The 25,845-nt window shown below is 36.4% G+C and overlaps 1 protein-coding gene across 3 annotated transcripts in view; it reads right to left on the bottom strand.

Annotated features, from left to right (window-relative positions):
* The window catches only part of SHOC2 (SHOC2 leucine rich repeat scaffold protein), a 93,283-nt gene that overhangs the window by 40,109 nt on the left and 27,329 nt on the right, over positions 1-25,845 (bottom strand). For 2 of the 3 annotated variants that reach the window (XM_047703504.1, XM_047703505.1), the window contains exon 2: positions 10,736-11,689. In XM_047703504.1, the coding sequence (XP_047559460.1) occupies positions 10,736-11,438 (703 nt within the window). In that variant the 5' untranslated portion in view covers positions 11,439-11,689. Of the gene's footprint in view, positions 1-10,735; positions 11,690-13,404; positions 13,497-25,845 lie in introns of those variants that run through there. The other variant, XM_047703506.1, reaches the window with a different exon arrangement.

The following is a 25,845-nucleotide window of genomic DNA, read 5'->3' as shown; positions in this document are numbered from 1 at the left end:
TTGGAGGAGAATACAGACATAGACTATTAAATGTAATGTGGGATTCTGGGACAGAAAAAGGACATTACTGGAAAAACTGGTGAAATCTAAATAAAATTCGTAGTTCACAGTATTATAACAATGTAAATTTATAAAGGTTATATAGAATGTTAGTAACAGAGGAAGCTGGGTAAGAGGTATATGAGAACCCTGTGTACTGGTTTTACAACTTTTCCATAAGTCTCAAATTTGTTCAAAGTGAAAAACTTAAAAAAGATAAAATTTAAAGCAAGAATAAGAGCAATGCATTATTATGGGATTTATAATATATGAATAAAAAGGTATAACAATAATTGCACAAAGAATAGAAGTAAAAGTGTTCTATGTGATGTTCCTAGGACATACGAGAAGTGGTATAATATTATTTGAATGCAGACTGTTATGTACTGTAAATACTAGACAGATACTCAAAGCAAAGTAACAAAGACATATATAACTAATATGCCAACAATTGAGAAAAATGGAACTTATAAAAAGTCAATCTAAAAGAAGGCATGAAATAAGAGGAAAAGAATAACATATGGTATAAATAGAAAATAGATGGCTGATTTAATCCAATCATATTAGAAACTATATTAAATGTAAATGGTCTAGACCCTTCAAGTAAGACACAAACTTCTAGGATTAACAGGATCTCACCCATATGTGGAATTTAAGAAAGACAACAGATGAACATATGGGAAGGGGTTGAAGAAAAAAAGGAGAGGGCGCCTGGGTGGCTCAGTTGGTTAAGCAACTGCCTTCGGCTCAGGTCATGATCTTGGGTCCGGGGACCCAGTTCCGCAGGACTCCCAGCTCCACGGGGAGTCTGCTTCTCCCTCTGACCTTCTCCCCTCTCACGCTCTCGCTGTCTCTTCAATAAACAAATAAAATCTTAAGAAGGAAAGAAAGAAAGAGAGAGAGAGAGAAAAGGAGAGAGGGAAACAAGCCATAAAAGACTCTTACCAAGACAGAACAAACTGAGGGTTGATAAAGGGAGGTGGGTGTGGGATGGACTATAGATGGGTAATAGGAATTACAAAGGACACATGTTATGATGAACACTGGGTGTTTTAATTAAGTGATGAATCACTGAATTGTACTCCAGAAACCAATACTGCACTGTATGTTAACTACCTAAAATTTTTTTTAAATGCTTTATTTATTTGACAGACAGAGATCACAGGCAGAGAGGCTGGCAGAGAGAGAGGGGGAAGCAGGCTCCCCACGGAGCAAAGAGCCAGATGTGGGGCTTAATCCCAGGATCCTGGGATCACGATTTGAGCCAAAGGCGGAGGCTTAACCCACTGGGCCACCCAAGCGCCCGTAACTACCTAAAATTTAAATTAAAAAAATTTTTTAAACTGCCAGGATTAAAAAGAAGATCTATATGCTGTCTATAAGAAACCATTTTAAAATGTAAAGACGCAAAAAGGTAAAAGAATGGCAAAAGATATACAATGTAAGTACCAATTAAGAAGGAAACTGGATAAAATAGGATTCATTAAAAAAAAAAATTACCAGGAATGTTACAACAGAAAAAAGACAGATATTTCATAATGATAAGTAATCTCATCAGGAAAAAAATGTCCTAGGTATATCTACAAGTAATAACAGTTTAAAAATATAAGCAGCAAAAATAGCACTAGTGTTGAGAAAAATCTATTAGTATGGTTGGCTATTTCAACACTTATTTTCTCATTAATTGAAAAAACAGTGGATAGAAAAACTGATGGTGGTATAGAATAAATGAATAATATCAACTAATGTGACCTTGCTCCAAAAAAACGAACACAATGCATATAGAACATTTAGTAAGACAGGCCATATTTTATAAATCAATAACAAAAATATCAGAAAACATCTCTTGAATGCTTGAAAACTGAACAATTCACTTCTAAATAATCCATGGGTTACAGAAGAATAAGAGATATTTAGAAAATATTTAAAATAAACAATAATGAAAATATAACATCAAAATTTGGATGCAGCTGGGGCGCCTGGGTGGCTCAGTGGGTTAAAGCCTCTGCCTTCGGCTCAGGTCATGATCCCAGGGTCATGGGATGGAGCCCCGCGTCAGGCTCTCTGCTCAGCGGGGAGCCTGCTTCCTCCTCTCTCTCTGCCTGCCTCTCTGCCTACTTGTGATCTCTGTCAAATAAATAAATAAAATCTTAAAAAAAAAAATTTGGATGCAGCTATTAAAATAGTACTTGTGGGGGGATTTATAATGAAATGCTTATATAATGAAAAGAAAGGTCTGAAATCAATCTAACAACTTAAAGTAGACAAAGAAGAGCATATTAAACCTAAAGTAAAAATAAATGAGCAGAAAATAAACAAACAAAAAGATTAAAAAAACAAAAAAAAAAAAACAAAGATAATAGGACAAAAAACAAAACCAAAAGCATTTTTTTAAAGACCAATAAAATTGGCAGATATCTAGTCAGACTGATCAAAGACCAAATTACCAATATGAGGAATGAAAGAGAGACATGATTACAAAGTATGCTGATGACATTAAAAGAATAATATAGGACTTTGAACTTATGAACTTTATGCCAAAAATGCAACAAATTATACAAAATAGACAAATGCTTTGACAGATTCAAACTACCAAAATTCAACTGAGAAGTAGAAAACTCAGGTAACTCTGTATCTTTATTAACTAAATTAAATTAGATCAGTAAATAAAAACCTTCCTACAAAGAAAACATCTGTCTCAGATTGTATAACTGATAAATTCTTCTGAATATTTGAGGAAAAACTATTAATTCTATACAAACTCGTCTAGAACATAAAAGAGGAATACTTCCCAACTCATTCTATGATATGAAGCCAGCATTACTCTTATGGCAAACCATTATTTAAAACAAGAGAGAGAGAAAGAGATAAAGAGGATTACAGATCAATAGCAATGATGAAGACAGACATAAATTCCTTAATAAAATTTTAGTAGGAGTTAAATTAAAATCTAGCAAAATACAAAAAGGCCCTAGGTAAAATGTATGTAGTAGGTACCCAAATACTGGTAAACAATTAGGTTTCTTAAGTTGTGACTTACCCTGTGAAGTCATATGACCTGCCCTTTTGAGTCCTATCAAAGATGCTTATATTTTATTTTATATGTTACTTATTTTTTTTAGAGGGAGAGAAGGGCAGAAGGAGAGGGAGTGATAGAATCTTAAGCTCCATACCCAGCTCCATACCCAGCATGGAGCCCCATTTGGGGCATCTCATGACCCTGAGATCATGATCTGAGCTGAAACCAAGAGTCAGTTGTTTAACCAACTGTACCACCCAGGCACCCCAAAGATGTTTATATTTTAAAAATAATTATTGTTCCTAGGGGCAGTTGGTTAAGTGACCAACTCTTGGTTTTGGCTCAGGTCACGACCTCAGGGTCATGTGGAGCTCTGAGTTGGGTGGGGCATGGAACCTGACTTAAGATTCTGTCCTCCCCTTTCTCTCCCTTTGCCCCTACCCCCCAACTCTCTCTCAAATAAATCTTTAAAAAAATTTCAACTCTTGTTCCTGAACTTATAGGAATACTTTCAAATATTCAACGATTTCCTGTATAAAAAAAAGAACGTAATAATTTGACAAACTACATAATTAACAAAAGCTGGAAATACCTATCACACATGCTTGAACAGATTTAGGAACTTACATCAGAATTTCTACCATTACTTGAGTCTTAGAGGCTTAGTTTTCCCTTTCACTGCAAAGATTTCAGGAGCTCTTCTAATCAAGGACATCTGCAACTATGCAGAATGGACAAGAGTGTCTATATTCCTTTGACTGGGTAGCCTGACTTCAGGAGGGTGAAAGTCAATTGCATTCTCGCTCTGATCCTATCAAACTCTTCTAACATGGCTTTAGCAATAACTTTTACATGCTTTTGTTGTTCAGTGAAACACCCTACAATCTGATGACAATAAACTAAGTAAATTAACAGTTCATCTCCAAGTCTCTAGAATCTCTTGAGGATTCCAAATCAAAAGGAGCTATTTATTTACAACCATGAATTCCCTTTCCTAATTTCTTTTTCCTGCCAAACTAAGTAACTCATTAGCACTTGTACAATACACTCAAATGAGATCCATTAAATGATATTACCTGGACCATGAGAGCAATTTTATCACTCCCGGCAGTCCTGGGAGAAGGGACAAAGGGTTAAAATTTCAGTTAAAGTTAAAAAAATGGGTAATAGTACTTGGCTTCATTAAATTCCCTTCAAGCCCCGCTTATTGAAAACCTATAATTTATTATCTACAAAAATTCACAGAAAATTAATAGGGAATTAAAATCTCTAAGGTCCTCCAACTTTTAAAAAAATTGCTGGTTCAGTCCTTAGTGTTTTTATACAGATATTACTGGCATATATTTTCTATGTTGATTATATCACTTAACTTACAGAGTATAACAGCAGCACTTTAGTATGGTAGGAATTCTGTTTTCAGTAACTTACCGTGTCAAATGGATAAAAAATTTTTCCTGATTCTAATTTTTTATAGATCTGAATGCTGTAGAGAGTTCCTTAAAATGGGTAAAAATGATATGGATTCCCAAAAAGCATACATTTTAACATATCATTTCATCCTCATAAGCAAAATTAGTTATTCTGACAAATTCATATGAAATTGTGTATTATATATAAATGTAGCATTTTATTGATTATACAATGTAGGAAGAATAAATGGGTTTTAGAGCGGAGGGGGCTGGGGGGATGGGTGAGCCTGGTGATGGGTATTAAGGAGGGCATGTACTGCATGGAACACTTGGTGTGGTACATAAACAATGAATCTTGAAACATTGAAAAAATAAAACTAAATTTTAAAATATTTTTTTAAAAATTCCTTCTAACTTAGCTATTTTTAAAAGGGTTCATGTTTAAATAAAGAAATCCTAGGGGCGCCTGGGTGGCCCAGTTGGTTAAGCGACAGCCTTCAGCTCAGGTCCTAGGATAGAGCCTCGGATCAGGCTCCCTGCTCAGCGGGAAGCCTGGTTCTCCCTCTCCCACTCCCCTGTTTGTGTTCCCTCTCTCGCTGTATCTCTTTCTCTCTGTCAAATAAATAAATAAAATCGTTAAATTAAAAAAACAACTAAAAAATAAAAGTAAATAAAAAATTTAAAAAAATAAAGAAATCCTATACTAGCCCATAATTCAATGAAGGAAAACTAGGAATATTCCAAAGAGATAAAGATGGAGTGTCTTCTGATTTCAAAGAGCAACCATTTCCTTCCCTAAAAGAATAAAATCCTTTAAAACTTCATTTTCCAGAATTCCCTAATTATTCAAACTATCTGATGACCTTAACTCTAATCTACCCAGGGGCCCCCCCCCAAAAAAAAAATTTACAAAAGCTTATCTTTAATACTCAACAGAACCAGTACAGTACAGGTTACAGCGAGAGGGAGTGATTATTTCCTGTTTTCCCTCTCAAAACACAACTTCTTGACTGTCTTGGTACACAGTGAAGGGTCTCTTTAAGGATTACAAATGGTAAAAGAAAGTAAGGGAAGAAGGATGGAGCACTGATCTGTAAAAGAAAGCAACCACTAGAAGTCCCACCTACTACTTAACACAAAAAGACAGGACATTTACTTTATGTGTCCATGCCTTATCACACAAAAAGAAAGGTAAGTATTACTAAATGAAGAGTTTTCTTGGCTACTCTGGTGTATTATCTCTGGCTCTTCATAGGATTACATTTACTGTCCGTTTAGTATTCTTTTACTGTTTTCTGCCAGTGTTCACCCATGTGAATATGTTAACACTGGTATGAAATCACACAGCATTAATAAAAATGCCATTAATGCTGAGACAGATAGATGTTTTGATTTTAATATAGTTACAGAAAGTTATAGTTATAGAAAGCAACGCAGCTTGTGTAGTGGCTAAATTCCAAATATATTATTTAAACTAAATAGTAGGCTATATTTCAAGAACTTCTAATTTCTCATATTCCTCAAATATATTGCTAGATGGCATGACTGAAAATGGTGTACTCATATGACTATAAGCATTTAATATGCATACTATAAATCTAATATATATCTATAATAATGCGAATCTAATACATAGAGAGAAGTTTAGCAAAATAATTAGCATATATTTTGAATCGTAAATTCCTATTATGGGTTGCAGCAGTAAGTCAAACTACGGTAAAGGTATATGACACTTGGGGCACCTGGGTGGATCAGTCAATTAAGCATCTGACTCTTGATTTCAGCTCAGGTCATGATCTCAGGGTTGTGATAGCAAACCCCACCCTTAAGATCCTCTTTTTCCCTCTCCTTCTGCCACTCCCCACCATCAAAAAAAAAAAAAGGTATAGAACACTGTAAAAAAATGTCAAATTTCCAGTTTACTTGATCTTTGCCCATGGGTCTTATTTGTACACATTCTCAAAGGGGCTCAGGATTTTATTTTTCGTAATTACAAAAGCAGTAAACTGGGACACCTGTGTGGCTCAGGCCATGATCCCAGGGTCCTGGAACTGAGTCCTGCATTGGGCTCCCTGTTCAGTGGGGAGTCCACTTCTCCCTCTCCTTTTGCCCCTCCCCCTGCCTGTGTAATTTCTCTCTCAAATAGACTCTTTTTTAAAAAAGCAGTAAAGCAAGATCTGCACCACAAAAAAACTATTTGTCTTTCCTTTATAATAAAAGACAGCTGTCAAAAATTAAAAACAAATCTATAGTCATCAAAACACTGCAAATCAAAACCACGTAATACCACTTCTTACTCACGGAATGACTATAATAAAAAAGATGATAGCAATGATGTTGAGGATGTAGAGAAACCAGAACCCTTATACACTATGATGGGAACATAAAAAGGTGCAGTGACCTAGGAAACCAGTCTAGAAGTTCCTCAAAAGTTTAAATATAGGGGCGCCTGGGTGGCTCAGCGGGTTAAAGCCTCTGCCTTCGGCTCGGGTCATGATCCCAGGGTCCTGGGATCGAGCCCCACATCAGGCTCTCTGCTCGGCGGGGAGCCTGCTTCCCTTCCTCTCTCTGCCTGCCTCTCTGCCTACCTGTGATCTCTGTCAAATAAATAAATAAAATCTTTAAAAAAAAAAAAAGTTTAAATATAGAGTTACTGTATGACTCAGTAATTCCATTTTTAGGTATATAACCCAAGAGAAATGAAAACAAATGTCCACACAAAAACTTGGGACACATGTTCATAGAAATTTTATTTGCAACAGCCAAAAAATGCGAAACAACCCAAATGTTCAACTGACAAATGGGTAAATAAAATGTGGTATATTCACAGAATGGAGTATTATTCAGCAGCAAGAAAGAATGAGGGGCACCTGGGTGGGTCCTTTGGCTCCTCCCACTCAGGTCAAGATCCCAGCATCCTGGGAGTAAGTCCCGCATCAGGCTCCCTGCTCCAGAAAGCCCGCTTCTCCCTCCCCCGCTTCCCCTGCTTGTATGCTTGTATTCCCTCTTCCACTGTCTCTCTCTGTCAAAGAAATAAAATCTCAAAAAAAAAAAAAAAAAAAAAGTAAACTAGTGTCTGCCTAGGGCTAAGGGATTTCAAGAAAACAGAGGAGGGGTAACTGCTGAAGTGTACAGTTTCTTTTTAGAGTGATAAAAATGTTCTAAGATTGTGATGACTGCACAACTGTGGATATGCTGAAACCCACTGAACTGTACACTTCAAATGTATGAACTGTATGGTATGTGAATTATATCTTCATTAAGCTGCTAACATCTTCCTCCCTCAAAAAAAACCCCAAAAACAAAAAACCAAAAACTAATGCTATGGCTTTTAACTGCAGCTACAGATACAGTAACAGAGCTTATTCTTTAGAAGTACATATCCCTTGAACCTGCCAGACTACTAAGTCATAAACTATGGGAGTGGGACCCACTCTTCTAGACTAGTGGGGGTAGCAAGACCTAGGTTCAAATCCTGACTCTTAACTTCCTAGCTGCATGACTTTTTTAAAAAGATTTTATCTATTTGAAAGAGATAAAGAAATAGCAAGAGAGAGCAGAGCAGGAGGGAAGGGCAGAGACAGAAGGAGCTCATATAGGGCTCAATCCTGGGACCCTACGATCATGACCTGAACCAAGGGCAGACACTTAAACTACTAAGCCACCCAGGTGCCCCCTCCCCCAGCTACATGACTTTTAGTAAATTATCTAATCTCTCTACATTTTCAGTTCCTACTTCATTACAATGGAGGAAGAAGTGTCTATTTAATTGGGTTTCTGTAAGAACTTAGTGAGTTAAAATATGCAAAGTATACCATATGACATACTGTGTTCAAAACAGCAGCTATTATTATTACAATTATGTTGTTTTTACTGGACATTCTCTTGTCCTTTACAGGGAAAAGATAATGCAGACTTCTGCAATGTCTGCCCCAAATTCATGCATCTAAGTTTATTTATTTCACAGAGAGAGAGATCACAAGTAGGCAGGCAGAGAGAAGGCGGGGGGGGGGGGGGGGGGGGGGGGGGGCAGGCTCATCCCAGGACTCTGAGACCATGACCTGAGCTGAAGGCAGAGGCTTAACCCACTGAGCCACCCAGGCGCCCCAAACCTTATAAATCTTAACCCCTTTTATGAAATATTAACTTTTATCTTTATAAGCAGTTTATTCTCTATCTGATGCCCTGGTTGGAATAAAATAACATTTATGAAGTTACTATTCTTATAGAAATACAAAAATTACAAGAACACAAACTTTAATACTGCCACTAACTGTGGGAGGGTAGTCCTTAAACAAATTCAAAGGTTATTTTTAAAATTACAAACTTAGGAATAAAGGTCAAAAGATTAGGCAGACACAAACCATTTAATGAAATAAAATTTGCCAATTTTTAAAAATACATTCACTTAAATAAACATGCTGATCTATATGCTAAGAACAAACTGAAGCAAATTTAAAATCCTGTGATTTCGAGGCACCTGGGTGGCTCAATGGGCTGAGCGACCGCCTTCCTCGCAGGTCATGATCCTAGAGGCCCAGGATTGAGTCCCGCATCAGGCTCCCTGCTCAGTGGGCAGTCTGCTTCTCCCTCTGACCCTCCCTACTCTCATATTCTCTCACTCTCTCAAATAAATAAATAAAATTTTTTAAAAATAATAAAACCCTATAATTTCTTACATAAGAAATGTACGTTCTTAATTCCTAAGTAATTTGGTAACATCTCTACAGAAAGACATTCTTAATAGGACTCTCATGAATTAAAGCCAATATATTCAGATGGAGGATAACATATACACAAAATAATAAGAAAAACAGGAGATAACAACATTTGATATTTATATATAAAAATTTAGCATTTTTCTTTAGTAATTCCATTTCAGAATGAACCACCTATATTGGTGATATTTTAACCGAATCTGGTATGAAATCAAAAGTCAATCAACAAGCACACTTCTATCTGAAAACATGAAAAGGAGTATTTCCTTTCAGATTCCTTAAGATATTTTCATACCTGATAAGTGAGTCATACTTTCAAAAAGTGCAGTTCACTGCTTGGGAAAATCTATCATGGATTAGAAAATGCATTTAATGAAACCAAAATTAAATTGGGATTTTGTGTCTGGTGAGAGTTAAATGTAGAAAAATGCCATACCTAAAACTTAAACCGTATCTTTTTCAAAGCTAAATAAATTTTTAAACACACCTACAGAAAAGTCTCTCTCTACAAAGCTGCAGTGCCTTGCTTCCTTTGTCACCCACTCACCCAATGCTCAAGCAACAATATTTTTTTTTTAAGATTTTATTTATTTATTTGACAGACAGAGATCACAAGTAGGCAGAGAGGCAGGCAGAGCCTGCAGGCACAGAGCCACAGGCAGGCAGAGAGAGGAGGAAGCAGGCTCCCTGCAGAGCAGAGAGCCTGATGTGGGGCTCGATCCCAGGACCCTGGGATCATGACCTGACCTGAAGGCAGAGGCTTTAACCCACTGAGCCACCCAGGCACCGCAACAAGCAACAATATTTTTAAATCACCTATTTTATTCAGCATATATCTGCCTTTCATAAGAAAACCTTCCTTAGAAAGTTAAATAATTAACTTTTATGTCAATTTTTTAATGTTATAAAATGAGCCCACAAATACCTTTATCAACTTCTCAGAACTAAGTCAATGCTTACTATACTCCCTAATTAAAAAATTAAAATATTTTTACCGATTTTTTTACATATATATTTACTATTTTTTATACTATTACCGTTCTTTTGCCTTTTTTTTTTTTTTACATGGCTCTGATATGCCAATCTTTTGTAGTAAATTAGGCAGAAGAGTCATGTGAATTTACACAGTTTTCAGATAAGGAAGGAAAAGTGAAAACTGGAAAATGTAGCCTAAGTGAATCTACTATACTTTTTAAATATTTTTAAAATAGGTGGTAACAAGTTAAAAATTCAGGAAACATCTTTTTATTACTACAAATTCACCTCTTCTCCAGGGAAAATGAAAGCAGAATAAGTTTATGTGAAACAGGCCCAACTACATCTATATTCTAATTCACTTTTTTTAAATCTATAAAATAAGCTCACACCATACACCAGAATTGCTAAAATTAAATAACAGAAGTAAAACATAAAGAAGAAATTTAGAAACCAGCTGTTTTTAGGCAAGTTTCAGATATTTTGATATGGAAAAGCACTTGACATATTATCTGGCGTAACAATTATCTGGCATAACAAATAACCACAAAGAGTAGTAGCCGAAGATCTCTTACCAATTTCAGCAGGTAGTTGTTTGATTTTGTTCTCTCGAATGCTAAGCATGCTGAGTTTTGACAGATTTTTGATGTCCTTTTCCACAGTAGTTATACGATTAAAGCGAAGGTAAAGAGTGGTGAGAGAATCTAGCCTATACACCACTGAAGGAATTTCTCTCAGTTTATTATGCCGTAAATCAAGCATCCGCAGCTTCTTCAAGTTATCAAGAGAGTCAGGCAAACTGGTAAGTGAGTTTTCATTTAGGGCCAGTGTCATGAGATTTACTAGACAGCCCACCTCAGCTGGGAGGGACTGCAATTTGTTGCTATATAAATAAAGTTCCGTTAACTGAGTCAACTCTTTGACTGATGACGGCAACATGTGTATAGACCTCTTGGATAAGTCCAAACGCATCGAGTTCTCCTCCCGGCATTTGTTGAGCTCTTTAATCACCTCTGCATTGCTAGATTTTTTTCTAGTCCCAGGTGCTGGATTTGGCCGTTTGATCGTATTGTCAACTGAAAAAGCCACCCCTGGCTGGGCAGTACTGGAGTCTTTCTTTCCGTCTTTGGCATCTTTCCCTTTGGTCTTAGGTTCTTTTTCTTTGCTCTCTTTCCCAAAACCTCCAGAGGCTTTTGCCTCCTTTTCTCTTTCCTTGGCTGATGGCACTTTGGGATCTTTCTCTTTAGAGTCTTTTTCTTTTCCTAAACTACTACTCATGGTGACTCAAGCTTGGGCAAAAACTACATGAACTCCTTTGTTTTATTTGCCAACAACAGTAACTGGAATTCGAAGATGAAGAGACAAAGATCCTAGACAATCACAAAAGGTGTTGGTGTGAAGAAGTAATCACCGTGGAGGAACAGGAGGAACAGCCATCTGTTACATGTTGGATCGAAAAGCACTATGCCCATTTCTGGTAACTTGCTCCAACTGGTGAAATGGTGATGGTCAATGGTTCATAAGAATTCCTGAAATACAATACAAAAAAAATTAAATTACTTTCGATTATAATTTATATTAAGTAAATGGGCTCTGAAAAACAATCTTACTGAATATTTGGCCATTTTCCTATGATTTGATGTAGTAAATATTTATTGAACACTTTCTACTATGCAAAATCCATTGAAAAAACTATAAAAATAGTTAAGGCAGGCCCCTATCTTCAATGACTTTATAATCTAAGAGGCAGACATAAGGTAAGTATACAAGTTACTGTTAAGTTTGTAAGAACTGAAAAGTGGAAGAAATCATAATAGCAGCTAATGGTTGAATACTTTCTATGTACAAGCACTACTGTAAGAAACTTACAAATATTAACTTAATACAGTAGCCCAAAGATCAACTCTTGTCCCTATTTTTTAAATAGGGACAGCAAGGCACAGAAATACTTTTAAGTAACTAGCCCTGTGATCTTGGAAAAGCAAGAGTTGAGATTCCAATGTATATATCCACAGCCTGTGTTCCTAAGCACTACACTAAAACTGCTCTATCTGCAACTAATTGCCAGACAGCTTTAGGAATCAGAAAGGACTTGAGAGAGTATAATGATAGACTCAAGAGCAGTCTCACAAAAGAACAAAATAGCAAAGTGAAATATGTATGGACCACAGCAAATAATTTAGGGAAAAGGACATTAAGAATCTGTACTTTAGGGGCAACTGGGTGGTGCTGTCATTAAATGCCTGTCTTCGGCTCAGATCATGATCCCAGGATCCTGGAATCGAGCCCCACATCGGGCTCCCTGATCAGTGGGTAGCCTTCTCCCTGTACCACTCCCCCGGCTTATGTTCCTTCTCTCCCTGTGTATCTCTCTGTTAAATAAATAAATAAATCTTAAAAAAAAAAAAAAAAAAGGAATCTGTACTTGAATAAGCATTCTAGGTAATTGCAGTGCAAGTAGACCTAGGGAACCACCTTGAGAAACAGTAACAAAGAGCAATCTCTAATGAAGTCTATAAACTAGAAATTGAAGGGTGATAAGGGTTCTAAAAAGTAGAAAAAACTGGTAAAATGACTGACCAAAAGGAACTACAAAGGCTGAATAGATGAGTAAAATGTTTGTGAAGGAGTCAGTCCTCCCTAAGCATTTTGAAATTTAAAATGGTTTGTATCCTGTGGCTCTGTTATTAATTTTATAAGTAACTGATCTTTATGTGGTAGTAGGGCTTAAAGATTAAAGATAAAATGATTAACATCCTACCTGATCAGCTTAAGAGATTAAAAAAAAAAGCTAAAATTTTATGAAACCACCAAAAGTATTTGACAGTCTAAGTGCACAGGGTCATGCTAAGAATTTCTGTACAGAGAATGTGAGCCTTACCCTATACAAGGTTACAGTTTAACTAGATAGCCAAAACATTCACATATAACTAAACATAAGATAGTATAGTAAATCTTCAGACAATGACATATGCTATTGCTCTTTTGAGAAAACTGTCATCAGTGAAAATGGCCGAGAAAGGTTGTGTACAAAAGTACAAGCAAGTAAAGACAAGGTGGCAAATCAGTCCAGGTAGATACAGTGAAAGGGTAACTTAGGCCAAGAATACCAAATGATCTTAGTTTGCCATAGGAAAATGAAAAGGTGGAACTTTGCTGAAGCAAAATCTCAGGGGTGCAGTAATAACAGAAGGTGGATAGAAGACTAATGATCTGTAAATTCCAGACTAGAGTTTGAACTTACCAGCTTATAAGATTCTACAGTTAAACAAACATGCAATTTTTTGCTAGTGCATCAGGAAAATTACTATCTCCCCACTATTCACCACCCCTTCAAAAAGAGAAAATAATGATTTTTGAGCTACAATGGGGAAAAACTAAGAAACCTTCAGAGGTACTGATTGAAAAAGCGATGCTATTAAGCCAAAATGAAAGCACATTTATTAAAATGATACAACAGTGAATAATGGGAATATATACACAGATGACGGAATACAGACATCACTTATCAATTCAGATGTAAGAAAGGTCATTTATACCAAGTTTCTGAAAATCAAATTTCTATTTGGCAAGATATGTACCGAATTTCAAGTGAGACGCAGATGGTATAAAAAAGATGTTACTAGCAAAACTTTAATGCTTCTGCTTAATAATCAGATTCAAAAACATTTTTATGAGTAAAAAATAACACTTTTCTAAACACACAACTGGCATTTTAAAAGATGGAATCCTTGATCTCCTATTCTGTTGTTTCCCAAACTTCAATAAATAAAATAAAATAAACCTGGAATATTGGTTTAAGAAAAATAAACTCCCAGGCTCTATCCTAAACCACTGAACTGGAATCTTCAGGAAGAGGAATCTAGGAAACATCTGTTTTAATAAGGAATGTTTCAGGCACCTTGGTGGCTCAGTGGGTTAAGCCTCTGCCTTCCGCTCAGGTCACACCAGGGTCCTAGGATCCCAGCATCACATCAGGCTCTCTGCTCAGCAGGGAGCCCGATTCCCCGCCCCCATCTCTGCCTGCCTCTCTGCCTACTTGTGATCTCTGTCCATCAAATAAATAAATACAATATTTTTTAAAATGTTTCAGCAAATGCTTAGCAAGTTTGGAAATAGAGGATATAACCAAATCTGAACACTGAAGATCTGAACGAGTATATTTACTACTGTATTTCTTAAATATTATTCTAAAAATGAATATGGAGGGGGTGGCTGGCTGGCTCAGAATGACTATATGTCATTCTTGATCTCAGGGTTATGAGTTCAAGCCCCACAACAGATGTAGAGATTACTTAAGAAAATAAAATGAAAACCAAAGAACTATATAAATATTTGTATGTTACATACATGATACTACTATAAATGTTAAAAATGGCTCCATAAAAAAATAAAATAAAAATAAAAATTGAGGATTAAGGAGTGGGTCAGGAAAGAAATTGCATTAATGACAAAACAAGTTACTAATAATTTCAAGTTTCCACTGAAGTTGGAAAAAAGACCTCCCATAACATATAAATACCATAATATATCTGAAGTTCATCCTAGAGATACTTGAGATGTTTGATGGTTTCCCTGCAGCAGTGATGGATTTGAACTGACCCCAGATACTCCTCCTCTAACTCTTGTACCTATTGAGATTTGTTGGTGTACAGTTCAGGCACTGTTCATAAAAATATAACTAGTTAGAACAGAACTTGGACTTCGACATCACCATACTGAAAGGAATTAACTAACCAGGCTTGACTATTAACTAAAAATTTTTCATATCCAGTAAAAATATATGTTGTCTAAGACAACTAACAAATGACTTGACAGTCCCAAATTAAGTTCTGATCTAATCCAGATCTGAATCAGGTGACACCACTAGATTTTTTTGGAGAAGAAAAAAAGTATTGGCAGTAATCCTTCATGTTTCTTGGAAATAAACTAGCCAATAGATTTCTTAAAAACCAGGGCACTGGGTGGCTCAGTGGGTTAAGCCTCCGCCTCCAGCTCAGGTCATGATCTCAGGGTCCTGCGACTGAGCCCTGCATCGGGCTCTCTGCTCAGCAGGAAGCCTGCCCCCCCCCCCCCGCCTGCCTCTGCCTACTTGTGATCTCTGTCAAATAAATAAATAAAATCTTAAAAAAAAAAAAAAAAAAAAAAGATTTCTTAAAAATCCCTTTATAGGGCGCCTGGGTGGCTCAGTGGGTTAGGCCGCTGCATTCAGCTCAGGTCATGATCTCAGGGTCCTGGGATCGAGTCCCGCATCGGGCTCTCTGCTCAGCAGGGAGCCTGCTTCCCTCTCTCTCTCTCTTTCTCTCTCTGCCTGCCTCTCTGTCTACTTGTGATCTCTCTCTGTCAAATAAACAAATAAAATCTTTAAAAAAAAATCCCTTTATAATGTTGTGGGAGATGGTTACATTTGCACAATTTAACTCCTGCACCCACTTAGGTGACAGAAAGTGACAGTACCCATTCTAAAAATGCTTAAAATCTAGTGAAAAAGCATAAAATTGCACCAATTACTAAGCTGAGGCTAGCAATGGTGTTTCTATATTGGGGTCTTTATCACTCCAGAAGATACCTCTATTCCCGACCACCTAATAACTATCATAAATACAGCACTTGACATGACCTTTTAATCTTATTTCAAATTCTCACAACAACATCAAGGAAGATATTAAAAGTGTCTCCACTTGATTTTTTGAGTCCCTTTTATCATTTACCCAAAAATGAAACCAAATATTACCAATGCTATCTGTTGGCAGAGGTCTTAGTTGATAAAACTTTTCTAAGGTACTTAGTTACGTTCCAAATTACAAAAATTCTTAACTTCAAGTTCCTAAATAGAAGAGTTCCTCTATTTCCAATTTATAGATAAGAAAATTGAGGCACTATAGTCAGATACCTGGATGTAAAGAAAAATTCAAAACCAAGTCTAACTGATTCTAAGCCCATGTATGTTCTTTCCACTATACCATGCTGTATTTCAAAGACAGCTATCCAAATCATAATTGTATTAGGATGCTAATTACAGTATTTTAGGCCTCAATACCTTCTAAGACAGGGGTCAGCAAACTTTTCCTGTAAAGGGCCACATGTTAAATGCTTTAGGCTTTGTGGGCCAGATGTTCTATTACGGGTGCTCTGTTCTATCACTTTAGCATGAAAACAGCTGCAGACACTTGTCAGTGACTAGATGAGGCTATGTTTCAATAAAAGTTTACCAAAAGAGGCCACAGACTGAATGTGGCCTCCAGGCAACAGTCTGCAGATCACTGTTTCATATTTCAAATCGTTCCTTTCAGGAACTATATTTTGTATGCAAACTCGATGTTAAGAAGTAAAAAAAATCTCCTTGTTCTTATAATACACTCAACATTACTTTTAGCTATTTCTAAAATAACTACCACATCAATAAGCCACATATACTAAATATATTCCCTAGTCTTACCTTAAATGTGGGTATGAAAGCTTTACGATATTGGACCTTGAATTACAATGAACATGACTTCTGGCTCCAAAGAAGATGGAATAAGCCCACCTTACCATTTCTCCCATTAATTACAACATAAAACCCTGGACAAAATACATAAAGCAACTAGCAGAAGTTCCTGAAAAGTAGAGAAAAGAAGGTACAGTCTAGGGACTCTGGCTGAAGGATAATCTACTGGTGAGTTCTCTGTGGTTTTTGTTGTTGTTGTTGTTTCCTACATACCCTGACTTGGCAGTAGAGAAGCTCATAATCCAAAAACACCAGTAAGTACCTACCAAAAAAAAAAAAAGAAAAAAAAAAAAAAAAAAGGATCCAAGCAATGTTTTCGCTCTCTACTCAGAGGTCTATGAAGAGAATGAAAAGCTACAGTCTGGGAGAAAATGTATCCAGAACATACAAAGAAGTCCTTTAAATAGTCAGAAAACAATAGAAAAGTGGTGAAAGACTTACAGAGACACTCCACTAAAGACACATAAGATGTTCAATCACTAGTCATTAGGGAGATACAAATATAACTGCACATCTTTGAGAAGAGCTAAAATAAAAAATATGGATAAAAAGGAAAAGGAACAAACCACCCTTGCACACAAAAACTGGGATGGATCTCAAGGGCACTATGCTGAATGAAAAAGTATCAAATAGTTGATATGTATGATTCTGTATGATTCTGTTCATACAGTATTTTTAAACAACAAAATTCTACTTAGGGATAGCAGATCAGTGGTTGCTATGGCTTAGGGTTGGGTGAGAGTATGACTATAAAGGGGTAGCATGTGCAAGCATCTTTGAACTGATGAAACAGTTGTGTACTTTGTGTGGTAGTTATAAGAATCTGTACAAGTTTTCAGGGTGCCTGGGTGGCTCAGTTGGTTGAGCATCCAACTACTGGTTTCGGCTCAGGTCATGATCTCAGGTTCATGGGATTAAGCCCCACGTCAGGCTCTGCATTCAGCAGGGAGCCTGCTTGGTTGGGATTCTCATTTTCTCTCTCTACCTCTGCTCCTCTGCCCCCCTGCTCGCTCTCTCTCTAAATAAATAATCTTGAAAAATTAAAAAAAAAAAACTGTACAAGTTTTCAAATTTCATGGGACTATCAACATCCCCCCTCCAATACAAGACTGCATAGAAAAACTGGCAAAATCCCAAGATTGTAGTTTACTTAATAGTATTGTACCAATATCAATTTCCTGATTTTTATAATTATACTATAGTTACGTAAGATAATATTGGTGGAAAATAAATGAAAAGTACAAGGGACCTCTCTGTACTATTTTTATAAATTCTATCAGTGTAAAATTATTCCAAAAGAAAAATGTAAACAATAAAATACAATGTTTAATACAAATCTACCATACATAAATTATAAAAAAGCACACTGAGTTTTTTCAGTACAGTGGAAGTTTAAAAACCACATTGAAAAAAAATTTTGAAAATAACAATTTAAAAAAAAATGAGTAACAATTCATATTGGCTATGAAAAGATTCTTCTCAATCTTTTTCAATATCAGATAAAAAATATACCCACTCACAGATACCATTCAATTTGGGAAGGTAGATATTTCATAAACATTGGTAGGAAAGAAAAGATTCCTTCTTTTAAGTATACATACATTTAAATACACTTTAGTTAATGCAATTATCATTCATAAAATAATGGTGGGTAAATCAGGAACACCCTAATCATACATTCCCCTCTGTCTTCTAGATAAAATTACAAGATAATTTAACTAGAGTTAGTTTAAAAGCTTGGCCATTATACATCAAAATACTCAGTAACTCCAGTTTTACTTGTCATATCTAATGTTAACTGACCTTTTAGTTAAAATTAAAAAAAAAAAAGAAAAAATTGAATGGAATGAGGAAAAATATCTGCAATGTTATCAGACATGCTACCATAAGTCTGAGGTATAACCCACCAATACCTAGTAAGCAGGGTTGTGCTGATGTCACACCACTGCTCTTAGAATTTGAGGGTCAAATTAAAAGGACAGTTCCAATAGTTTCTATGTTGGAAATAAATAATTTCATTATTTTGTAATCCATCTGGTAAGATTTAAACATAAGTGACATAACTGACATCTACTAGAGAATCAAAGGTGAACATTACTGTAGAAAAATAAAAGGTTAAAAAAAAAGAAAGAAAAAGAAAAGGTAAATGAGTTGTAACTATATTAGGTCCAAGAGGCAGGGAGCCAGAGACTATACTGGAGCACAGTTCTGGCAATATGGTAAAGAACCAATGCACAGAAAATTTATTTACTCAGGCACTTTTAGAAATGATATATGTACGGAAAATGAATACTAGTAAGACATACATAAGCAGTTAAATGGCAGTCCGAAGAGGACTTCAAGCAAAAGAAATACTACAATAACCTCATATAAGCATTAAATAAAATATTTATTGAACTCCTCCATGTGCCAGGCATCATGCTAAGTGCTGAATAAATAAAAGAGACATGGTTTCTGTCCTCAAAGTGCTTACAGTCAGGTAGAAAAAAGAAACAAATAAAAAAAGCATTCCATAAATAGAAAATAAGATGTAAAGGCTGAGATATGCAAGAACATCATGAGACAGGAGTGAAATGGAAGCCATTTCACTAATAGGAGATCAGACTGAAGTTAAAACAAGATTATGCAGGATTCTGTAGCCATAATGAGCACAGATCTTCTATACCATTCAACGGTTTTAAGAGAGCAACATGGTATGTTTTTAATCTCTCTCACAATATTGTACAGTGAATGGATTTCGAGGAAAAGAGTAAAAGCAGGAAACCAATTAGGAGACTATTACAGCAACTAGGTGAGACTTGATCTTACACTAAAATATTATACAACAGATAAAGTGGGTACATTCAAGAAATCTTTAGTAGGAAAAATTAACAAACTTGGTGATACATTCTATGTGGACAGAGGGGTTGAAGAAGAGAATCCTAGAGCTAAGAGGTTTGAGATAAAACCATGTGGAAGTTATCAGCATATTGATAGCCCATAAGACCATGATCAGCATGAACAATACAAAAAGGGGGGTGATGAGTTCAGGGCTAGACTCAGGTCATCTGTAACAAAGACCCTGATCCTAGGCAACCACAAAATTTACAGATAAGGTATAAAAGGTTTCTTCCTGAGGACAAAAGATGGGTTAGAGTGGTAGGAAGCAAAATAAAAAAAAATATGGTATCCTGATTATACCAAGTATTAATAAGAATGTGGAACAATTAGAATTCTAACTCACTGCTGGTGGGATTGTAAAAGTTTTCCAATTTTTAAAACAGTTTGGTACTCTATTAACAAGAATAAACTCTCACCATGTCAAAGTAGACCTATAAAATTACAACTGATTATATTCTTTCAATACACTGTGTACAAATTAACCGTCAATACCTGCCACGTAAATATTATTATATGATCCATTATATCTAATATTATTTACTTCAGTATTATGCCAATATAGTTGACCTATATAGCCACGATGATAAAAAATATTCATGTCTTATTTTAGATTAAAAGCTACATAGTACATAAATAAGAATTAAAAAGGTAAACTATACACATACTTTCTTGGTAAAAGAAATTACAAATCATATTCATATCATCAATACTGAAACTAGAAAAACCTATGAGATCATCTAATACAAACCCATCATCCTTTCAATCACCCACTCATTCACCAAGCACCTATGAGTCAGGTACTATACTGTTATCTGGGGCTAGAAAAGCCAATCAAACAAAAAATCTTTGCCTTCAGTGATGTTACAAAGAGAGGGAAACAGACAAGTTATAAACTTTGGGAAAGGTAATGTGAGAGCACAGTGATGAAGGAGGGACAGAAAGAAGACTGCGATGAGACTACAACTGAATCTTCAAAGTTGAAAAGAGGTTCACAAATTCATTCTGTGGGGATGGGTAGATACTGTGTACATGGAAATGGCATGAGAAAATTATCCAGACCCAGGAACCACAAACAGTTTTTCTACGTTGGAGTTCAGGCCCAAAATAAGGTTGGAAATCCAGACTGTCTAATTTTGAAAGCTTAAGTATTCAAATTTAGTAATTTGGACTTTACTCTGCAGCACCACAATTTCAAACCCTAATATTCCAGAAGGGTACTTTCAGGGGCTGCTTAGAGTAAATATGAAGAGTGATTAAAGGATTCCCAAAGAAGAGAGCATATCACGGAACTATTTTTGAAAACTTATCTGATACTGTTCCACATGATTTTAAAAGATCAGGGATTCAAAAGTAAGACAAAATCTACTTAGAGGGCTACTACAAACTTTAATGACTGATTCTCAAATGCTCTCAAATCAGTGCTAGACATGTTCTAGAAGAATCATTTGGGGAGCCTAGAAATCCTAAACCCAAGAAACCTACCAAAGTAAGTATCTAGGGTAAGAAACAGCAATTTATATGTTCAAAGAATTTTCCAGGTGATTCCAATGCAGGACCAAATTTAGAAACCATGCAATAAAGCCATACAAAACATGATAATGGTAAACTCAACCACATTTTTCTTTTTTAAAGATTTATTTGAGAAAGAGAGATCGAGCCTGGGGGGCAGGGAGGGGGCAGCATGGGAGGGAGAGGGAGGTAAGCAGCAGACTCCCCACTGAGGGCAGACCCCAAGGTGCAGGGCTTGATCCCTTGACCCATGAGATCATGACCTGAGCTGAAATCAAGAGTCAGATGCTTAACCAACTGAGCCACCCAGGCTCCCCTCAACCACTTTTCCTGAGAGTATTTTGGAATTTCTGGCTCATTTTTAGGTTGTCTCAATGTTGAGGGAAGTGGTGCCAGCATTTAATGGACAGGGGATGGAGGCATGAAGAACCATCCCTGCATGCTGCACAATCTTTAAATGACCATTGGATATATAACTAGTTGAAATATCTATTTATAATTCTGAACTTAGACCCTAATACCATTTTCTTAAGTAATCTCTATGCCCAAAGTGGGGCTCAAACTCATGACCACAAAGATCAAGAGTTACATGCTCTACCAACTGAGGAAGCCAGGCACCCCTAGAACCTAGCTCCATTTTACATATGAAGTCCAATTATTTTTGCACTTTTTAGGAAATATAAACAACATCCACATTCTAGAAGGGCAAGATAGTTTGTTTAGATTGTACTTCAAGAATTATTATTATTTTTTTTATTCATGACTCTGACAATCACTGACACCCATACAGATCTTGGCATCTGAGTCACCAACATAACACACCTATGTAAGTCTGCATTTGCAACCATTATGATGGTATTATGTACAAGCCTTGGTCTTCATCATTTTCTAGTATTGTGCCTGAGCATTTTCATATTGACAAACAAAATGTGTATCTTATTTTTCCTTTCAATTAACCAGTGTATTATATAGTTTCAGTGTAAATAATTGTTTCAGAAGAGTAAAAGGGTTTTACAAAGTAATTTGTTATATAAATGGGATATTAGGTCTGAGGCACTTAAAGAACCACTGGTTCATTCACTCATTCATTCCTTTTTTAAAGATCTATTTATTTATTTGACAGAGACACAGCGAGAGAGGGAATATAGGCAGGGGGAGTGGGAGAGGAAGAAGCAGACTTCCCGTTGAGCAGGGAGCCCAATCCAGGGCTCGATCCCAGGACCCTGGGATCATGACCTGAGCTGAAGGCAGACACTTAACGACTGAGCCACCCAGGTGCCCAAGAACCACTGGTTTAAATTACAAACTGATGTTAACAATACTGAGTAAGAATAATTCAAGAGACATTTTAGAGACAGAATCAAAGTAGTTGGAGATGAATGGGATTAAGAAGAAGAGATCCAGAATAATGTCAAACTGCTGGTCTGAACAACTAGATAGATATAATATGGATTATTTAAGTTAGGGAACCAGAAAGGGGAAAAACTGTCAAATTTTGGACAAGCTTCTATTGAGGTTCCAATGAAAACACCAGGTTATCCTATTCTAGTCTACACTTGAAAATAGGATTTGGAGAGACACCTAGATGGCTCAGGACATGATCTCAGGGTGCTGGGATCGAGTCTTGTAGGGCTCCGTGCTCAGGAAGGAGTCTGCTTGTCCCTCTCCCTCTCCTCCTCCCCCCAATTGTACACTTACTTGCTTTCTCTCAAATAAATAAAATCTTAAGAGGAGGAGGAGGGAGAGAAGAAGATAAAAAGGAAATAGGATTTGGAATAAAGCAGAAAGGTCCAGGATAGAAACAAGCTTATGGCGTTGGTGTCAATAGCATAATTATGCCACCTGAAGGTCTGAAATGAGAAAATCACAGAGCATATAAAATGAAAAGATACTGGTACCTTGGGGAAGATAAACATTTAAGAATAGGTGGATGGGAAAAAAAAAAAAAAAAGAAGAAGAGGAGGTAGGTGAAGAAGGGCCCAATAAATACCTTGCTTTCTTAATCTCTGAAAAAAATTCTAAGCTCACCTGAAAAGGTCACCCAGATGTCTAATTTCACAGGTCAACTAAAACTTGCTCCTTTCAATTAAGCAAACAAGCTACAATTACATCAGACTTTCTCACAAAAGGAAGCTACTTATAAGATACTTTACTGACAACACGTATACATTAAAAAGACTGCATTGTTATTAAAAGATCTTTCTAGAACCAAATCTTTTTATTTTTCACAAATGTGAAAGACATCATAATAATGGTAACATATGGCAATAAAAGCAGATAATCTAAACCTAACAGATCAAGGGAAATTTAAGTTCTAAAAAACTTTATACAAAGATTAAAAATAATTTTTCAAAAAGGTAAGTTTTTTTCAAACTAGACGCTCATGTACATACTTAAGGCAGTATGCATGCCCGAGGCTGTATATATGCTCAGGAAAAACCTGAGAATGCCCCAAGCTCTTATTTTTAACCATGGGGCCCTGCACAAGCAGGAACGAAGGACTAAGGCAGAGCTGTCAGATGCCTGGTTGAGTGCTTGAAGATACATCCCCACAACAGAGTTCTTTAGCAAAGACTAGGAGATTTATTAGTCCCAGGCATTTAAATACATTTCTGTCCAATCATTAGCTAACCACTAAGCTAAACAAGTAGAGACTTCGGTGGCCACACACAAGAGAATTAGTTCAGAAAAGTCACTAAATCAACAACAAAACGAGCAGCAAAAACAACACACCCTGGGGAAAGGGCAAAAATCTCCATAGTTTCCCTGTTTGTTATTTAAAATATTGTTCTTTAGGGACTCCTGGGTGGCTCAGTCAGTTAAGCAGTTGCCTTCGGCTCGGGTCATGATCCCAGTGTCCTGAGATCAAGTCCCACATCGGGCTTCTTGCTCGGCAGGGAGCCTGCTTCTCCCTCTGCCTCTGCCTGCCACTCTGCCTGCCTGTGCACGTGTGTGCTCTCTCTCTCTGACAAATAAAAATAAAATCCTTTTAAAAAATACTGTTCTTTAAACAATTTTATTATTCAAAATGTCCATATTATTGGGCACCTGGGTGGCTCAGTTGGTTAAGTGACTGCCTTTGGCTCAGGTCATGATACTAGGGTCCTGGGATCTAGCCCTACATTGGGCTCCCTGCTTAGTGGGGGGCCTGCTTCTCCATCCCCCTGCGTGTGCTCTCTCTCTGTTAATATAAATAAATAAAATCTTAAAAAAAAAACAAAATAAAATGTCCAAATGTAATTTTTCAACAGAATGTCTCATCAAATACAGACCATGAATAAAACATAAAAATTATTTGGGGATGGGGCGCCTGGGTGGCTCAGTTAGGTGTCCATCTCTTGATTTCAGACCAGGTCATGATCCTCAGAGTCCTAAGACTGAACCCCACATCAGGCTCCACACTCAGAGCAGTCTTCCTCGGATTCTCTCTCTTCCTCTGCCCCTCTCCTTGCTCATGTTATCTCTCTCTAAAATAAATAAATAAAAACTTTAACAACAAAAAGTTATTTGGGGAAAAAAATCCAATAGATAGTCTGATGTTGAAAATACAATAACTGGGGGCACCTGGGTGGTTCAGTCAGTTAAGTGTCTGCCTTTGGCCCAGGTCATGATCCCAGGGTCCTGGGATCAGAGTCCCACATCGGGCTCCCTGCTTGGTGGGGAGTCTGCTTCTCCTTCTGCTCCTACCCCCTGCCTGTGTGTATGCGTGCTCTCTCTCTCTCTTTCACACACACATACTCACTCTCACACTTTCTCTCAAATAAGTGACATCTTAAAATAAAAAAAGACTTTAAAAAAAAAGGAAGTACAATAACTGAAATGAAAAAGTCACTAGAAAGGTTCAATAAGTATAAGCACACAGAAAAAAACAGTGAACTTCAAGATAGGTCAACTGAGATTATCAAGCCTGAGGAAGAGAAACAGAAAAAAAAAATGATGAAAAGTGAAAAGAGTTATCAGAAATTAGTGGAACACCATCAAGTGAACCAACATATATAATAATGGGAGATCCAGAAAAAGACAAGTGACATATATTAGAAGAAATAATGGCCAAAATGTTCCTTTACAATTTTGAAGAAACACATTAATCTACACCTCCAAGAAGCTGAACAAACTCCCAGTAGGATAAATTCAAAGAAATCTACACATAGGCATCACTATCAAACTGCTAAATAACAAAGATGACAAAGAAAATCTTGAGCAGAGCAAGAGACTCACCATGTGTAAGAGATAAAAAGGTTAACAGATTTCTCATCAGAAAATATGGAGGCCAGAATGCAGTGGGAGGACATATTCAAAGTTCTGAAAGAAATAGAACTGTCAATCAAGAATTCTGTATCCAGCATTATTCTTCAGTGAAGGTGAACTTAAAACTTGCCCAGATAAAAATGAAAGAATTTGTTGCTAAACTGCCCAATAAGAAATAGTAAAGTAACTCCTTTGGGCTGAAAGAAAAAAACATTAAGACAGTACTTCAAATACAAATGGAGAAATAAAGATCATGAATAAAATTAACTACAAAATAAATATAAAGAACAGTATACATGTATTTCTTACTTATAGCTTTTCTTCTCTTATTCAATGTAAAAGAAAATTCCAAAGAGTGCTGTATGGAAGTGTTGAATCACTATATTGTACATCTGAAACTAATAACTATACTGTATGTCAACTGGAACTTAAATAGAAACTAAATAAATGTAGTTCTACTCTCCAACCCACACACACATACATACACAAGAGAAAAGAAAAAGAAAAGAAAGAAAAGAAAAAGGAAAAGAAAGAAAACTGCATAAAGCAATAATTATA

The sequence above is a fragment of the Lutra lutra genome, chromosome 14, assembly GCF_902655055.1.
Source record: "Lutra lutra chromosome 14, mLutLut1.2, whole genome shotgun sequence".
NCBI lineage: Eukaryota > Metazoa > Chordata > Mammalia > Carnivora > Mustelidae > Lutra > Lutra lutra.
This window is presented reverse-complemented; position numbering and strand designations above follow the sequence as displayed.